The sequence below is a fragment of the Chenopodium album genome, chromosome 18, assembly GCF_948465745.1.
Source record: "Chenopodium album chromosome 18, dcCheAlbu1.1, whole genome shotgun sequence".
NCBI lineage: Eukaryota > Viridiplantae > Streptophyta > Magnoliopsida > Caryophyllales > Amaranthaceae > Chenopodium > Chenopodium album.
The window spans coordinates 12,454,777-12,474,963 of NC_137851.1; the positions used below are offsets into that span (position 1 = coordinate 12,454,777).

Here is a 20,187-nt window from a genome sequence, read left to right on the forward strand (position 1 = left end):
GGTGTCGGAGAGTAAAATTCATGGTGCTAAGGCTAGCAGGAATGGGCCGGGTGTTTCTCACCTCCTTTTTGCAGATGACAGCCTTCTTTTTTCTAGGGCAAACCGAACAGAGTGCTCAGTCATTGTTGACATTCTCAACCAGTATGAAGTAGCTTCGGGGCAAAAAATTAATTACGAAAAATCGGAAGTGTCCTCCAGTGGAGGAGTACGGGAAGAGCAAAAGGAGGAGATTTTGAGTATCTTGAATATAAGACACGTTGATAAGCATGAGAAATACCTTGGGATTCCGAATATTTTGGGAAGATCAAAAAGAGTTATTTTTGAGGCCGTTCTTGATAGAATCTGGAAAAAACTGCAAGGTTGGAAAGAAAAATTGTTATCTCAAGCTGGGAAGGAAGTTCTCTTGAAAGCAGTCATCCAAGCCATTCCTACGTACCTAATGGGGGTGTACAAGTTCCCGAGTGAGGTCATTCAAAAAATCCATTCGGCCATGGCCAAATTTTGGTGGGGGCACAGTGAAGCAAAAAGGCGCATCCATTGGAAGAGCTGGGAGTATCTTTGCACTTTAAAATGCCTGGGTGGTATGGGTTTCCGCGACTTATCGGTGTTTAATGAGGCCCTTTTGGGTAAGCAGGCCTGGAGACTTATCCGCTACCCCACCTCTCTCCTCAGCCGAGTGTTGAAAGCAAAATATTACCCCAATTGCGATTTTGTTGATTCGTATCTTGGTCAAGGGGGTAGTTTCTCGTGGCGGAGTATTTGGAGCTCGAAAGCTCTTGTTAAGGAGGGAATAATCTGGAGGGTAGGAAATGGTCATGATATTAAGGTGTGGTCGGAGCCGTGGCTAGTGGATGATGGGGGCCGTTTTGCTACAAGTGATCAGAACGATTGTATTTCAAGGGTCAGCGACCTCATCACTGAGACTGGAGACTGGGACATGGATGTCATCCGAGAGAATTTCAATATGCGTTGTATTCTGTCCATTCCGTTGAAAGAGAGCAGTATAAAGGATGAATTAACTTGGGCTTTCTCGAAAAATGGTGAATATGATGTGAAATCAGCTTATATGATTGGGAAAGGGTGTGATCTAGATGCCTTTCACAATGCCTGGGTTGATATATGGAGATTTAATGTCCGTCCCAAAGCTCGCAATTTTCTGTGGAGATTCTGTACTGAAACACTGCCTGTTAGGAGCCTTCTGAAATTTCGGCACTTGACTGATGATGCCCTGTGTCCGTGGTGCGAGAAAGAGGAAGAAACATGGAAACATGCTTTCTTTCTTTGTGACAGAGTGAAGGAGTTATGGTCAAAGCTTGAGTGTAGTGAGTTGCTGATTTTTGAGAAGATGGACTCGGCTTGCAACTTGATAGAAAGCTGGAGGAAATGCAATGCTGAGAAAAAAGTGCTTGGGATCTACCTTATGTGGGGCATCTGGCAGGATCGAAACGTGAGAGTTTTCCAGGGTAAAAGCACCCCAAACTCAGTGTTAATTGCCAGAGTTCTAAGGTGGAAGGAGGAGAATGAGAAATATAATAAAGCAATATATTCGTCCCCTGCTGTTGCCCCCTGCAGTAGCTCGAAGGTCTGGGTTCCCCCTCCTCCTGGGTGGGTGAAAATCAACTCTGATGCATCTCTGACTGAAGAAGGGTGGGTGGGTGTTGGTGTGGTAGCTCGTGACAACCTTGGCAATGTCTTGTTCTCGGCGTGCAGGAGGTGGAAAGCATGGTGGCAGGTCGAAGTTGCGGAATCAAAAGCTATCATCCTAGCTCTTAAACTTGGGAGAAACTTTGGTTTTTCAAGGGTGATAATTGAATCTGATTGTCAAATTGTCACTAACAGGTTGTCTAAGGGGGCCTCGCATTTAACGGACCTTGATGCCATCCTTTGCGACGCCATTAGGCTTGGTACAGCTTTCGACCAAGTTGTTTGGTCTCATGTTCGACGTGAGGGGAACGAAGTAGCTCACAACCTTGCACGTTTTATTCCTTTTAATGTAGAACAAGTTTGGGAAAATAGAGTCCCGGATGAGGTCTCTCCTTATGTACTCATGGATACTCTTATTATGAATGTTTGAGCTTTTGCTCCCCGTCAAAAAAAAAAAAAAAAAAAAAAAAAAAAAAAAAAAAAAAAATTAAGATATGAATGATTGAATTTGTGCATTGGCAAACGTAACTAAAGAAACGTGTCAACTAAAAAGAAACGGAGAAAGTATTATATTTTCTAGTATAAATACCTTAAAAGGAAAAGGAAAGAAAAGAAACTATATTGTTCAATGTTTGTTACTTTGGTTTGATATTAGTAATGGAAGGAAAAGGAGAGGAGTCTATTGTTTGGTATGCATAGCCTGTAATTCTTTAGAGAGGGAGAGACATCCATGCATATAAGAGCTTCCCATTTCCAAAACAAAGGGCCATACCCATAAGCTAGGGCCACCAAATAGGATGAATGTTTGCTTCCAAACCCTTTGAACAAATCTAAAGCTGTTAAGGCTGAATACTACAAACACTGTTGTTTTAAGACTTCAAACTGTCAACCCATACATTTAGGCATTCGAAATTTTAAGTTTGCATGAATGTTTAAAGCTAGGTCTATTCGGTGGTCATTGGCTCAGGGCTTGCAGCAGTTCCCCAAATATCCAACAAGGAATCTTGTGGCGCCAATTCTTCATGCCACAGTGGAAGTTGGTCACCTGGGTAGAAATTTCTGGTCACTCCCTCTTCATTGATCTGAAACAATACGCTCAGAGTTCGATTTCATTAGCATTCTGTATTTGTGATGAGATTACATGGGACACTCTACTCAACCAGCAGAAAATGAATGTAAGAGAGGGGAAAATAGGAAAGAGGTCTTACAATGACAGTTCGAACGACACCACCACTGGCACCATCTCGGGCAATGGCAAGGGAGACTGCTTTCTTCACTAGATCCTGAAAAGATTGACAGAATTTATTAAGAAATAACAAAATAGTTGGCTCTTCACAGTACAGCATATGCTAGCTACATCTCAGATTTAAAGGGGAAAGAACAGGGGAAATCATTTAATAAGATGCAATTGATCAGTTTTTAACAAACTATTAAATAAGACAGTTTAATCGTTATAACAACCTTGTAGGTGTGTTGTCCAAGGGGAGAAAGAAATTGGGATAGAGTCACATGCTTACCATGATTCACAAAAGTGGTCTTATGATGGTAAGACGACACAAATGTTTCTTTCCGTTTTTAGACTATATTAAGAATGAAAATATTGACAATTTCCAAGGAATAGATGAAGTATGCACATATACAACCAAAGCAATGAGATGCAAATGGAGTTGGAATGAAGAAAGCAAAGCATTCTTACTCTCTTAGCCTTCTTATTTAAACTTACATTGACTTATTCCAGACACTCAACTAAGGATCTGTTTGTTTCATCTTATTTAAACTTAAATTAACTTGTTCTAGACAAAATAAGTTTAGATTAGTGCAACAAATATTATACCGTACATATTAAGTTCTGATAAAATAAGTTTTTTTTTTTTTTTTTTTTTTTTTGACAAAATCACAAACAAATTTTTATCTCACAAAATAATTTCAGATAAGTTAAAATAACTTAAGACAAAATAGGCTGAAACAAACAGAGCATAAATTATCATCTAAGTATTATTCAAAGAACAGCACTACCAAGTACCAAGTAAATCCAGATCAGTAAAAAGCCAAGCTCTAACTTATTCATGATGGCAGATAGAGAGTTTCCTCAATGCAGGTAACACAGATATGAATGTAGCACAACAATTCAAAGTACCTCAGCTTCCTCCTTGGTCATTCCATCTTTCCATGCTTGATCAAGGAATCCATACAAATACGAGGAGCCAGATCCTGTAAGAGAATGCTTTAGCAAGTTAAGCATATGCATGACTAAAGGGCAGCATAAAACTTATAAGAACATGGGCATGTTTGACATGTTTTAAAACCTAAAGATCACTAGGTATAGAGCATAAGAAGCTATAACCAATAATAGAAAGTCGGAAGACTGAAACACTTGGCCAGAAAAATAAGATGAACTTTCTCAGAACCTTCCTTGGGAAACTCGCCACTCAATTAAGGGCGATAAACCAAAATTACAGTAAGGATTAACCAACATTAATCACATCATCATCCATCCCTTAGTAATTCAACTATACTAAAGCCATCCAACAAACACAATTTGAATATCCAAGACTTCCAACAAATCACAATGACACATCCTTCAGCATAGCAACTTCTGCTAAATAGATCTATTACTGTTCCAGTATTCATGACGAAACAATTGACTCTTATACACAGAAATCAAAATCTTATTGTAATCATCTTACTAGAATGGGGATGAGAGACAGATTCATGTGACCAAAATTTTGAATTATATCATAATGATCATGGCCACAATTATACACCCACAAATTCTTACACACAAAATTTGTCAATGCAAAAAAAAAGTTTAAACATTAATAAAAAAAGAAATTCATGAACATGAATTACTAGTCGCAAGCAGCAGCAAATCAATCATTATGACAAGTGATACACCAACAAAAGTAATAATTAAGTATAAAAAACTGGAAAAGTATAAGCTCAATGTCAAGCATGGAAGAGTTGGCTCAAAAAAGACATACCTCCAATGGAAAAAGGCTGTTCAATGATTGTTCCACCAAGTGGAATTCCAAATATTTTACCTCCTTCATATTTGTCCCATCCTCCAACAATCATGCCTGTTTGTAGCATGTCCTGTAGAAGTTCAAAAAATATTTGTTTATCATGGAGCAACAGAGCAAGAGCAATCTAAAAAGTTTTGATGCATGATAAGACAAATGATAAATATTATGGACAGGAAACAAAAAAGTCACAAGCAGATAAAAGGCATAGTAACATCCATTGCCTGGGTTTAAATAGAAACAATCAGAAACGATATAGAATACTATGAAATTTGCATATAATCTAAGTTAAAAAAAGAGAGAAGAGGATGATATGAAAATATCCCCTATAATTTCATAATATATGTTCTTTCATACTTAAGTACTGAAGATAAAGCAGAGAGCCTAGATACATAGTATGATAAACCTATTAGAGAAGAAGTTTCCTTTTCAGTTATGCACTTTATCCTTTTCCTTTCATAGGGGTTTTAAGAGATTTACACAAGAATAAAACTAGATAGAAAATAAAAAATTAAAACCAAGGTGTACTTTCTGGTTATTGTAGCCAGCATCTCAGGAATAAAAACCTACTTTCATCCGAATTAGAACCACCAATCCAGCATTTGGTAATCTCTTCATGAATTTCTTATGTATACCGATATACAATTTTAGTTGGTTAACATTATAATTTATACATCACCAGCTGAAAGTCCAAGTAATAGAAAAAATAAATTCCCTCTAAACTCCCCAATCGAGATCTGCCTTAACACACACACACACACACACATTAATTTATCAGGTGAAAGAGAAAAGGGGGGGAAACGAAAATGCATTCCAATATCATACTCAAGGGAATTCAAAGTGTACAGTTTACACAAGGTTATCAGTCTTGTCACTACATAGACAAGATTGGCAGAGAAGCTCGATTTGATGACTCAAATAAAATTCAAAAAAGGTAGACTAAGAGTTGAAATGACCAGTCAGAGTATACTCAATACAAGGTATGACAATGTGAATAGGACACATGCAAATCATACAAACTATAAAATAAAACAAACCTTATTTCCATATGATAATAGTCTGACAAGATTAGCAGCAACTTTGACAGTAGCAGGCTGTCCCAACTGTATCCTGTAATACAGAATTTTAAGTAACATAAGATAAAAAGAAAGAAAGGAAAAGATGGGTGGAAAGGACTCACATTAAATATTAATATTATGTTAAATCTGTGACAGTGTGACACCCCCTTAATTTCATTATTACTTATCCATTAAGATAAACAATTTCGTTATTACTCTAATGGAAGTTCTAATCTACATCATGCAACAAGAGTTTTAATTACCCTTGATCCCCATCAAACAAAATGAGAAAAATTATTTAGGAATTTAGGAAGATTAGGAGATATAACAGGAAAGTAGCAGACGCTCTTTATTGGCGGATTAATTGTTCCGTGAGTTGGAATTTGGTGAACCAAAGATACTACTCTTAAGGGCTTTAGGATACTGTAATTATTGTCCATGTTATTTCCTTTCCTATTCCAGTTGAGCTAACAGAGCCAAAATTAACAATATTTAAGAAGATCAAGAAAAATGCCTCTATAGATTAAAGGTACGGGTGCATACATCAGATTTCCATCACCCCCACCCCACAAAAGTGGGAGCCTCGCTTGGAAAACTAGGGATTATTTTACTATACAACAGAAAAATTGAAGCCTTACTCCCACAGGGGGATTATTTTATTTGCACATTACAGAGAGTATCATATATGTGGCTCACTCTTCTGCAGTGCGTAACTTGGCCTTCATGTTTAGGTCCATGTGTCGAAAGACTCAAAAGTCAAAACCACGTAATCATTGGGGTTGGGGGGGGGGGGGGGGGGGGGGGTCTAAAACTTTCCTCGATAAGATGAGGTTATTTAGCTCAACTCTTCAATATCTCACCACTATCACTTATATGAAACCAGTCATCACAAATTAAAGGTACCCTTATAGGAAGTGCACGAGAATGATTAACAGCAGAGCACCGTAGGAATTTAATTTGATTCATAAAATAGATCCTTTCCTAAGCTAAAAAAACTTTGTTCAAAAATTTTAAAGCATTGCTTGCAATGATTGACAACAGTTGGAGTCACGGCAATTCTAAAATTCAGAATTGCAGACACTCAATTAGCAACGGGAAACGAGCAAGAGCCTTTGCATAAACATGATATATTTGCAGAAAATGATGTCTCCCTTTACAGAAGTGTCAGGGGCCTTGGGCATAGGCAGAAAAAGGAAACTGAAAGATCACTCGTCAAAAGCAAGAGAGATAATAGCACTTTCACTATGACAATAGGGAATGCGAATGCTCCACTTCTAAAAGCATCCCGCAAGTATAGTGTATTAACACCATCCACAAAGCTTAAAAATTATATTATTGGCATTTTATGCTGGCTAATAGAAAAGGAAACCATTGATGAAGTTCAAAAATTCCTAATTACCAAGACCTCAATTACCACAAACAATAGCATAAAGCTAAAAGTTGAATTAGTAGCCTTACGTGTGCTGATGAAGAAAATATCGTACATAATCAGATACAATCTGGGAGTCTGCAGCCTGCAAATTGCCCATACTTACATCAGTGAATTAACACGTCAGCAACATCAATGCATCTTCCATCTACACTCATTGCTTTAGGATACATAATAGTAATACTAGACACTAGATACAATTCATACAAACCAAGGAATAGCTAAGTTTGGAATTAAACACATATATTAGCATATAGTGAATGACATCCCCTTATTGTCTTTTCATATTTTTTTATAATTTATTGCGGAACAGAGAAAATAACACAATTCAAGTTCTCTACACATCAGGAATACAAAAGCATTTAAAAGTTCATTCAGCTATAACTGAATAACCAACACACTCTCCATTAACAGTCTAAAGCTAAAACTCCAAGAGACTACACAGAAGGAAAACAATTCTCTGGTATCGCTGCTTATCTGTGACTGATTAAACAGTGAGTACTAAAACATTCTTACTCCTTGGCTCCGTCATAGTTTAATAAAATACCTTCTAAGCGGAAACAGAAAAGAGAACTACTGCAGTAGTGCACTGCTAAAGCAGAAAGATGACACCATATAAAATCTACACCATAAACTATTATAACGTATATTCACTCATTCTTTGAAGGGCTTAAAACTAAGCTTATACTCCAAAACAGGTTTCGAACACATACTTTTGGAACATCCACATTCCTTTTACTCACATGATATACGAAAATAAACTGTATTGGACATCCAAAACATGGAAGGAGAGGCCCCCACACCCTTACACCTTAATTACCCCTATATTTTTAAAACTAAACTGTATTGGATATCCAAAACTCATTTTGAACCAGCACCAACCAATATGAAAGCACCACCATTTCACAAATGATATACTCCAAGAAATGACATCTGAGAAAATGTTCACAGTAGCCCCAAGAACACTACCTTTACCCTGCAGTCACTTACCCACCCCAGTCTAAACAATCAATAAATCAATCAAAGCCTTAATCCCATAAGTGGAGTTGGCTACATGAACCAAAAGTGATTATTCTATATAGTCATCCACAAAAATCTTCCTCCCCACCCCCAGTCTAAACAAATTAAGAAAAATTGAACATCTTGATTAAGACACAAAAGTCTTTCTAACAAAAAAATCACACCCTCCATCATGTTCCAGGCTCTTCCAGCAGCACATGGTCAAACATGTTTACATTACCATAGGAAATATCAGACAGCTAGCTAGCATAATAAAAATAAACTGACTAAACATCCACAAAGTTAATACTCATCTTACTAATAGTCAACAACATTTCAACATTCACAAGATGATTTTGGAGACCATAACTACACGTTTGGTATGAAGAAGCGGGAGGGAAAAAAAAGAGTTACAATCTCAAATTTGTCCTGATCCCACTTTCTACCAGCAATATAATATACAGGGAGTTTGAACGGCATAGTCAATTACTCAATAGTCAGAAAACTGAAGCAATAGTCCAGTATCCACAAAAGCCAATACTAGAAACTCACACAGATTAAACAAGCCTACCATACATACTCAAATGTCAAACTATTTCCATATAAAAGTTATCGTATTATGTAATCTAAAATCATCCCACAAGTAAACAGCACATCCAATATTCCTGTTACCATGTACAGAATCATAAGCAGCATGCCCAAGAGCTTACAAGTCTTAACAAAAACCGCATCGGATAAACGACAGTGCCACAAAACTTCCCCAGTAAAATCAGTCATTTGACAAACATTTATCCACTAGAACCCCAGAAATGTCCTCCAAATGTAAGCATTGCAAAGAATAAACAACTCCAATGTAGTAAAAAAGCATATGATACATCAAACAGAAAATATAAACAGGCTAATATTATACACAAGAATCAAAATTTAAACAAAAACAAAAAGTTTAATTAAGATGGCATTACCGATCCAGAACGACAAACATAAACATTGTCAGTAAGTTGAGTGATCTTGTCCGATGCACGATTCGCAACATAAACACCTGCAAAATACAGCAGAAAAAATCAAGCTCATAATTGATTTCGCTAAAACCCTAGAATCAATAACCCCAAATTTTGTTACAACCTCAAATTCAAAATCAAATGAAACCCAATAAAATTGATGCAAAATGAAGATTAGGGTAAGTGAGAAATCGTGAAAATCATCGCCGGAAACGTAGTAATTACCAGTGCTAGTACGAGAATCGGCGCCGAGAATAACACCGTCCTTGTAAGTGACACCAATAATGGTGGTTCCCATAGAATGAGGGGAGTTGAGACCGAGATCCTCCATTTTTGTTTAAGGATGAAGAGGAGAGAGAGACAAAGATTTGCAGTGGATTTTGCGAAGTGAAGGGGGGAAGTGAGAAAGGAGGAGAGTATAGATGGAGATTGCAGAGAACACTGACTTATTGAGCAAGGCACAAACGTATGAAAAAGCAAATGTGACTACTTTTTTACTTAACTTTTTTATTTCCTGGATTAGCACTAAATTAATTTGATTTTATATACTCCATAATTACCAATTTAGCCCGTTTGGTACTCTGGTGTATGGTTGACCTCATCATGATCGATCATAAAATAATAAAGTAATCCCTACAATATTGACCGAGTAATCCTTTAACGTTAACCGAGTAACCGCTATAACGTTGAGGAAGTAACCTTATAACACAAATACACAATTCGAGTAACCCAATAACACTAATGAAATAACCTCTATTATGGCTTGCCACACGGTGTGGCCAGTCATATACAAGAATTTGTGTAACCCCTTTGCTTAGTACTATAAGAGGTCCTATAGGAAAATTTTAGGGCTCTTTTTTTTTTTTTTTTTTTTTTTTTGTGATAAAGGTAAGAGAAAGATAAATTTGTTTTTTTAAAGAAAAAAAAATTAGGTTCCCTCAAAAAAAAAAAAAAAAAGGTTAGATACTTAAAATATTCTCATGAGGGGGAAACTCTAATCCATCCGAAAAAGAAAATGAGAATTAAAGAAGATTTGCATTACAAGGTATAATTTTCATGCTATAACTAACTAAATGACTGACTAACATTAACAATCTAGTTTGCAGTTCAATTTGTCTCTCAGAATACTTGTTGAGAAGAGATCAAATGTTAATGATAATATGCTCAACTTGTCATGGGATTGACCAAATGCCTTTAGCAGAGGTGGTTGCTTAGAGATTATCACCATCAATATGAATGTTTCTAATTTCATGCTCGAGAGCACAATGAATATTGTTGTGGAGAGTTTTAACTTTTGCTATGAAGAACTTGGTAGTTCTAAGTTTGAATATGTATTGATTCACTAATTGCGATGTGTATACTATTTCCAAAAACTCCAAAGATGTTGGTTCCCATGTACGTTCGTTTATTACAAAATGAAGTGAGATCGAGCAATTAGTTAATCTAATTTAATAAATGGACTGAATAATGAACATAGATATACTTGTTCATATAATAAGCTCATTAATAACTTGTTTACGTGTGTTCATAAACAAGCTCACTTATAAGAAAAGCTCAAAGCTCCATTTATTCACAATTACATAAACTACTTTGGTTTCATATAAGAATACATTAGGATTTGAGTATTATGCTTGAACTTGACATTTTTGAAATAATCAAATGTCAAAATCGCATATGTACTTATGAGAAAACCTCTTTATGGGAAAAAAAAATTTATAACTTGGCAAACTTTCATAACTTTCTAAACAAACCAAGGTGGAAAAGATAAAGGAAAGAGTTGTTTCAGTTCGACTTGTTTAAACCCCTATTTGCTCCTTCCCTAGTTCCTCTTCTCCGTCCTTAGGCACTATGGTGTTTGTGAACAATGTGAAAATTGCATAGGTTAAAATCAGTGGTAGGGAATGGTCGTCTATGTAGATGGGACTTCCGGCCTCTTGTAATAAAATTGAAGAGGGTGCAATTGTCATGAATAGAAAAAAGTTGCCTCCTATTAAGGTTTCTTCGTAATACTAATGGCTACATTTTTTCTACAGAGATTAAAATTGTGCTATAATTTCTGGAATTAGAATAAAGACTAAATTAAAAAATTTATATCCCTCAACAAGTTGGCTTCAGAGGCAATCAAGAATTCAAGATGCTCCTCGAAATCATAAGAGAAAAATTTAATCACTTAGAAGTTAGCACAATTTTCTCTGAAGATGAAACAATTTTAGCAATGTTACTAAACTATGATGTAGTTAACTCATGTAAAATTCATAAGCCCAAATTCTGGGTAAACATTACTTCCATGTCGATTGTCTAACAGTAGTACATAATCGCCTCATTGTGGTCAAAGCAAAAGGCTAACACTTCTAACAGACTGACAACAGAGCCGCTAATATGTCTCTTCCATGTTAGGGTTTGATACCAAGTAACTCTTTGCCTACAGTAAGAGAAGACTAAGAGCACCTTTTAGTTCCTACAATCAATTTATTTCCTGTGGGTCTTGTTATTATGAGTCCATTGCTACAGCTTCTTGGCGTGGAAGAAGTTGAAGGGATGGTATATGATCCTTGACAGTGACGTGTGGTGCTGCAATGAGTTTTGTATCTTTGGTAGCTCCTTTTACAATGTCGAGTACCTTCCTCACCTCGTTGGCTAGCTCAATTACATAGTCGTCTTCATGATCTGTCCAGGAAATCAAAAGTTGATATTAGACCTTGGTGTAAAAGAGCATATTACATGGATAAGAAAGCTACGGTCATGACAAAACAATAGGCAACATCCAAAGATACGAAATGGACAGAACATCTCAGACAAAAAGAATAAGAATTGCATGTGAGGAAGGAATAAAATGGTGTCCAACTCTTTCAAAAACAAACAATATGAAGAGAACGAAAGTACGCTCAGTCACACGTGTAATTTCACTCACCCATCTGTCTGTAAACTTATAAGCAGATGTCATTTGTCTACTATAGAATCACACAGATGTTAAAACGGAAAAGTATGCATAATATGCACATATTATCACCTTTTTTTTTTTTTTGAAAGAAATGCACATATTATCACTTAAATGCAAGATATTACTAATGTTTTCCCAGATGCACATATTATCACTTCAACTTTACTGAGGGTATTGGTAGTCAAATTCTTCTAGGATTAGGGTTGGTATTTCATACAAGCACTCTTCATCCATCACCGAAGTGTGGAATGAACCAAAAATCTCCTAAAAGTTTATTCCATTGCAGCAATAATTCACTCTAGCAGAAGCTTCATTACTTGCAAAAAAAACCATTTTTTTTTTTGGACAAGAAATTACTCCGATCCATTATTTTGCCTTTACGAATGTTGGCTAAAATATATCTCCAAAGTCCATTGGGTCATTCTTTTCTTTTAAAGACATCAGTTATTCAATCAAATGAAAAATATATCCAAAACATTTAAAATCATCAGTATCTTATTGTAAATAGCAGTTAGACAAAAGGCTCAAGGAGCTTTACCAATCTCACGCATGGCCTTTTCAAGCAAGAAAAGATACTCTCTGTTGTTACCACATGGCCCAATAGCAGTTGCAATTTGCCTACATTATAAAAACAAACTAATCAGCACACGCTAAATTGGTAAACCACATTAACCAATTCATCATCATTCTTCAAAGTACCCAAAAATTAATATTGTAAATGGGGAATAAAGAAAAAAAAAAAGGTTCCTTACCAGGCCATCTTATCCAGTGGAGCTGGCCCCAGATAGTATTTATTAGATATTGGATCAGGAGTGGACATGAAGCTGCAATACATAAGAAAAGAAAGAGGATTCAAAAACACAAAATTATTACTCCGAAGTATGGATTCAAGAAGCCATGCTCAATTCACTTGAATAAAAAAGCAACTTACACAATCACTCCAGTGACTAGAGGCTCGAGATCCTCCCCTTCCTGAACTCCAAAAAATTCCACATCAGAATAAATCCACAAACGTATGTAGATTATAGAAGCAATCCACCAAAACATTCTCTTACCTTGTAAAAATCCACAGTTATCTTGTGATCATATTCACACTCCCTACGCTCCAAATACTGCATATAGCAACAGCACATTGGTCAGGAAAAAAACATATCATAATCAAAATTGATAAAAGAAATCATTAAGCTACAGAGATATTGTAGCCATAAAGAGGAAACAGTACCTGCATTGCAGCAGCTTCTATTTCAGGACCACCTCTTACACAATAAGCAGCCCCCCACTGGAACACAGAATAAAATTTAAAATCAATGATGCTGCACATCAAAATACAAATAAAATAGCACTACATTTCACACTACAGTTTAATACAGCTATGAACCCAAAACTTGACTACATCAAAAGGAACGTAGTGGTTCAATGATTCAGACAAAAGCAAGTACTTTGACACAGTACAGCAGTTGAGACGGGCAGCAAAATTTTAGACAATGTCCTAGATACATACTAATAGCGCCCTAGAGAATATAGAAACATTAAAATTGATTAAGATGATTATATTTCGGCTATCACTTACACATAAAGTTCCTTCACTGTATTCCAATGTACAAGTTCTGGCTGGGTGTTCAGGTGTACCCCGGTGATCAATGCATGCTGCAGGATATTAGCAACCATGTAAGCAAAATCAGAATCATAGTCTATACCTCAAAAATACTAGAGTGCAACAGATAACTTACCAAGATCAAATACCCGCTTGTAGTCCTTTACATAACCAATCACTTTCTCATCGTATTGAAAACCTGGGTTCCACACCAATGAACCATAGCCAAAAATCCAGAACACCATGGCTGATAATCTGACAAAAGGTAAATGTAACTTAATAACAAAAAGTAGTCAATCAAAATGATTGCGGGATATTAAATTTCAATTCCTTTTGAGGTTAACAGGGAAGGGTGGCAAAGAGAAGGTGCAATGAGGGATAGAGGAATTGCAAACAATTTTTGATCCAACTTTTAAAAAAAGAAAAATTGAAAACATTTTATAAGCAAACAGTTGTATAAAGGTGTCAAAATGGCCGGCCTTGCGTGTCAACAAGAATAGTTCAAATATGACCAACACAGTTTTCAAGAGTCAAGTGGACCACTAATGTGGCCCATTGGACATCTCATTTTGCACATGCTTGGTGACCATTTTTAATAGTATTTGCAAGAATTGTAACAATAATCTATAACATGTCAAATTCTATGGCTTGCTAAGTTGTTAACTTGATACATTCCTTATGTCTATAATTCTGTCATACACTCAAATGAAAATTTCTACATTAAAGACTAAAGAGTGGTTACCCCATTTATGATTTATAACAGTCCTTAAAAAGGACTAAAAGAGAGGAATCTTTCCATGTATCATCCTCAAAATAATAGAATATGCTTAAAACAAAAATACAATCCCCATGTTTTTCTTATATTCAAAAGAAATTTTTACTCTATCTTTTCAACATCTTAATAATTTTTCAACAGGTACAAACACACACATTTAATTGATTGTTCACAATTAGAGTTGTACAAAATTTGCCTCCTTAATTGGGAAGACAAGTAGACTTTTCAGTACCACAAAGTTTTACAATGACTACAACTCTAATCTATTAACTGAAACAAAGCAATCTATATCTTATCTAAAGATTGTAAACCCTTTATCTCAATATGTAGAATGTCATCATATTACCTTACAACAATCTAATCACACTATCTAAACAAATATCTAGCACTTAAAAATAGCCATGAACCAATACTTCTAAGACCATATTCAGTCATTATATTTTGGTGAACAAATCTCCACACATCTCCTATCAGTTGGCCCTAGAACACTCTTACTATTTGAGTATTCCATATGAATTTTTCTCATACAATAATCGATCACAACTTCATAATAGTCCACACTTTACAATCATATTTGCTACATTTGAACCCACTAACGTTTACACTCATCAATTTCACCAAACCAAAGAGTGAAACTTTTATAATATACTACTTTACTATCACATTCGTTACATTTGAACCCACTAACGTTTACACTCATCAATTTCACCAAACCAAAGAGTGAAACTTTTATAATATACTACTTTACTATCACATTCGTTACATTTGAACCCACTAACGTTTACACTCATCAATTTCACCAAACAAAAATGTGAAAATTTTATACTTTTTGATAGAAACGTCTAATTATAAAGTTCGTGCACATGAACTTCGCACAAAAGGTGTACATCTGAGTCAAACACAACCTAAGCAATCTTATCCCTAAAACTATCAACCCCACAACAACTCACATAAATTTGGTTTTGCAAGAATTGCAACTAGCATATCCACACAAAATTCTTTAATGTAAAAATAAAACCCAGCAACAGCTTGTCACGTGACTCCAAATAGAAAAACAATTTACCTAATTACAATTTACACCTCCCAACACCGTTTTAGCATTAGATTAAAATATCAATAATAAAATAATACTACAAAGTAAAGGGGAAAATTCCAGAGAATCTAAACAAGTACTCAGATACACATGAAATTTAGGGTTCAATACTTCAGGCCCACAATACAATACCTTGAACAACCATCAAATCATCGGTGCAATAACGGTTGTTTTGGTGAGATTCGGTGCTAAAAGCGAAAACATTAATAACACTAATCGACGCGTGATTTTGTATCTATAGAAGACGATGATAATCATAACACTAAACAATAGTCGGTGCAATTTAAAACTATTGATAAATCACACTAACAAAACCAATTTCTGAAGAAACCTAGCTAAATCAAAACAATCAAAATAACAAATAAAATTATAAATCAAAAACAAAAAGGATCGAAATTTCAAATTAATTCAAAAAAATTACCTGAAAATGAGCAGAGAAACACAATGCGATCAAATTCGAACAAATTGAAATCTGATCAGCGGTAAATTAGGGCAACAGATTAGAGATGAAGAGAGAGAAAGAAAGAGAGTGGATTTGTGAGTGAGAGAAACGGAAAACCCTAATTTGTTCGTATTTCAGCGAATAAATAGGTTTCCCTTGAAGTTTCTCTCTCTAAAAATGGTGATTTGCACCCTCTTTCTCTCTCTACGCTGCAATGGTGTTTTTTTGTGAAGGAGGAAATATTGCAGGGGTGGTCAAGTATTTATATTACTAGAAAACATACAAAAAAAAAAAAGGAAAAAAATAAAGGAGGTTTTTATTGTTTGTGCCACGTGCACACGTATTTGGTAAGGTAGGTCTAATATGTCAAATTACGTTACTTAATTAGTTAATTAATATTGAATAAATCGAATATACGAGTATTTATTTATGTATAATATAAGGTTTGATTATAATTTTAATTTAGCTTGTGTATAGGAATAAATAAAGAAATAGACATGGCATAGTGTAGTTATGGGGGTAAATGGGAAAAAATAGATTTTGATTTGGATGATATGAGATTTTTTTATTGTAAATGTCTAGGTTCATTTTCTTTGTATTTTCTTAATGTTGTTCTTGCATTGAATCTTGGGTTGTTATGATAAAATAGGAAAAAAGATCTTGATTGATCTAGGGTTAATAGGTGTAAACTATGATGTACTTAAATGTTAAATCAATCCAGATACATTGTAATGTGCATATTGTTAGAGGAAAAAATTGTAAAATAAAGTTTTTTTTCTTCAATTAGTTGAATGGAAATATATATATATATATCTCAGCATTTATATGAAAATCAATTCTCTACATGTCAAATTTATTTTATCCAACTGCATTGTAATTAATTAGTTTGTATTACGAAGCACAAATTTGTGAATTGGGAAATTTTTTTAAAAAATATTGATGAATGTTAATTGTTTTTGTTAGTGTTTGATGTGTATTAGAATTTTATACACTCTCATGTGTAATATACACTCAATAAAAAAAATATACACTCAATAAAATATATATCGAACACATATTCATGTAAAAGTTAGAATTTTTTGGCCATGCCATTGTGATCGTGTGAATTAATCAACTAAGGGTATGTTCTCATTTACTGAATTGAACTGCACTGAGCTGAAATAAATTGTTTATGATAGAAGAAAATTAGAAACTGAACTGAAATTAATTTAAGCTGAAGAGAACAGGCCCTAAGTTTTTGTACCCAAAAAAATCAATCTTTCATACCAATCAAATTAGTAATAATAATTATATAAAAAAAAATAGTCACCATACTACCAAATTACATTATAATATAGAACGATTATGTAATTTTAATTAAAGCATGCAAATAATATTGAGCACTTATATTTAGTCTAGATGATTGATGGTCTGAAAAAAAAATAATAAAAAAAAATTAAAAAAAAAAAAAAAAAGAAAAAGTCCAATAAACCATCTTAAACTATCTAGAAGACTACATTATACATTTTGCTATGATCAAAGATCAAGTAAGGGGTAGAATTATACTACGTAGAAACGTAGAAATAGTGTGTCGGCTACATGATGTAATAATGTGGTTATAAATATTTATAAACACAGTACAATGTTATAACATTATCGTTTGTTACATTGTTACATGTTCATTAACGTATCATCAAAATGTTGACAACCTTTTTTCAATAAATATTAACACTTTTAATACTTTTTTATGTCAAATTTTGATTTTCATATGAAAATATATAGGAGTATTAAACACCAACTTAGCTAGAACGTAGACAAATAGGCATTTACCAATTCAAATACGACCTTAACTTTTTCTTTTTCTTTTTTGGTTCTTAACTACTTACATTTTAATGAAATGGCCAAATTATTAAATATTAATAAAATAAAACGTCTAAAAGTACTCGTACTTGATTATTTCTTGAAAGTAACATTACGTCCTTGCATTCTTTTTTATTCAATTCTTACAATATACTTGTATGTAACGCAATAGACTTTGTTGCAAGCTGACAACAAAAACAACAGTTAGTGCATGGTTAAGCCAAATACAAATTATACTAATATTTTTATTGTATGCAACGAAAAACACTACGTGGATTAAAATATATTGAAAGGCTTAATCTTATCTTCATTGACACTTTTTTTTTTTTATCTTCATTGACACTTTTTTTTTTTCCTAATAAAGGAGGGTCTTCAAATAGTGCCAAAATGGATCAACGTCTTTGAAGCTAACCTTCTCTTAGGCAGCTTGTCACGTGAAATATTCCAAGACAATCCAACGAAAGAGCGGAACTCAAAGGCACATGAATATAGAATCCAACGAATGAGGAACTCAAAGACACATGAATCTTGGATATAAGGAGAGGTTACGGATGACGATGACATAAAAAAAAAATTACTTATACCACTATAGTATACAAGATGTATCTATTTTTTTTTAGCTCATTTAATATAAAAAAAATACATTCAAATAAATAAAAAACCACTTTTAGATGCACTTATTTCTATATACACCCGAATAACCGGTGTATATAAAAAGATGTGTGACAAGGGAACAAACCAAGCAACACTAAAACTGGCTTTTTGAGCCATATCATAAGCTTGTTAAATTGGCGTCAGTTCATCTTGAAAATCATGCAACTTGTGAATTTTTGTTGTTGAATATCACGCCAAGATCATTTTTGTAGTTTATGCACTAAAATTGTTACGTTGTTTCGTGTATCATTTCATGTTTATCAATGTAATCCATTCCATAAAATTCTTCTCACCACATACCAACAAAATAAATAATGTAATATTAATGGAAACTTGTGATTAAATTTTGATAAAAATGAGCCAATTGTTGTAATATAGTATTGTGATAGTGTGAGTTTATTAAACATCCCCAAATGAAATGGGGAATGTAAATAATACAATCCACAAAGTAATTTAGTTTACAAATGATTAAAAGTAGGGAGATATTTTTTATTCACCAAATGTAAGAAATTTTCATTAGAAAATCACTTAGAATTTGTTCTCTTCATCTTAAATACATACAGAGTAAATATTTAATTAAAAATCAATTTTAAGTAGGAATTGAACTCTCAAACCTCAAGGTTAGAAGTAGAACGTGCAATCTATCCCACTAAATCAAATTTAGCCTGGTAATTTCCTATATTAGTATGTTACGGTCTAGGTACACAAACTACACCATAAAATAAGAGATGAAAGAAGTGAAGGAGCAGATTGAGGACAATGCTACGGAGTATTACTACTACCTTGACTTGTTCATTATCATTAGAAAAAGTACATAATTAGTGAATGAATGAACCAAGACATGGATTGTGTCTATATTAGTTCGGGTAGCATGGAGCATCTATCGTTATCTGCGTAATTAATCGCTTTTGTACCACAATATCTTTGACATAATTACCTGTTGCAACCCTTGCATGAGACCACTGGGTCAACTACCATATCTAGCTCAGGTTCATTGAATCTGGACGATTAATATAATTTCCTACGTACGTATATTTTTATGTTTATTTTTAAAGTGATTTTTAAGCAAAGTCAGTAAGTCTTCATAAGTAGTCAAGCCAGTTGAGCAATTGGTTTTTTGAATGGGTTTGGGGAAAAGTATCTTAGCTTATACCGTCAAATTATGTAGGAAGTCCCAATTTATCATTTTACTTATGAAGGGGTAAAATTGTAAACAAATCAATAATTTTTTCTTACCCTTTCTAAAAAAAAAAAAAAAAAAAAAAAAAAAAAACTTGTGTTCATATACCAAATTACTTGTATTTGTAGTGGTTCTTTACTTCTTTCAGGTAATGGTTTACCTCTAATTTGGTCAAACAACTTGTAAACTTATCTATTCTTATGATGAAAATTACTCCGTAAATCAAGAATCTAAGCAACGTCTTGAAGCCTTACTACTGCAAATTTGCATTTAGACGCCCTTTGTTTTAGTATATAGCTAGAAGATTACTCCGTAAATCAAGAATTTTGCCTAAGAGTCTGTTCACATTTACTTAATTTCATTTCAGTTCAGTTCAGCTCTAACCAGTTCAGTTCAGCTCCAATCAATTTAGTTCAGTTCAGCTCCTAATTTCCCTCTCATAAAATATTCATTTCCGTTCAGTTTAGTTCAGCTCCAATCAGTTAGTTCAGTTCAGCTCAGTTCAGTAAATGTGAACAGTT

At 34.2% G+C, this 20,187-nt stretch overlaps 2 protein-coding genes across 2 annotated transcripts; both read right to left on the reverse strand.

Moving 5' to 3' along the window:
- Window positions 1-2,375: 2,375 nt before the first annotated feature.
- On the reverse strand, window positions 2,376-9,589 carry LOC145591510 (proteasome subunit beta type-6). Its single transcript, XM_081647985.1, has 8 exons — window positions 9,374-9,589; window positions 9,113-9,189; window positions 7,181-7,236; window positions 5,702-5,774; window positions 4,626-4,737; window positions 3,782-3,855; window positions 2,853-2,927; window positions 2,376-2,726 (listed from the first exon to the last, which is right to left on the reverse strand). The coding sequence occupies exons 1-8, from the start codon at window positions 9,477-9,479 to the stop codon at window positions 2,589-2,591; spliced, it is 711 nt and encodes a 236-aa protein (XP_081504111.1). The 5' UTR covers window positions 9,480-9,589; the 3' UTR covers window positions 2,376-2,588.
- Window positions 9,590-11,382: 1,793 nt separating this feature from the next.
- Window positions 11,383-16,217, reverse strand: LOC145591511 (gamma-glutamylcyclotransferase 2-1-like). The gene is made up of 9 exons (XM_081647986.1): window positions 15,973-16,217; window positions 13,820-13,938; window positions 13,660-13,736; window positions 13,312-13,368; window positions 13,145-13,201; window positions 13,021-13,061; window positions 12,842-12,913; window positions 12,628-12,707; window positions 11,383-11,815 (listed from the first exon to the last, which is right to left on the reverse strand). The coding sequence occupies exons 2-9, from the start codon at window positions 13,926-13,928 to the stop codon at window positions 11,640-11,642; spliced, it is 669 nt and encodes a 222-aa protein (XP_081504112.1). The 5' UTR covers window positions 13,929-13,938; window positions 15,973-16,217; the 3' UTR covers window positions 11,383-11,639.
- Between the last annotated feature and the right edge of the window lie 3,970 nt (window positions 16,218-20,187).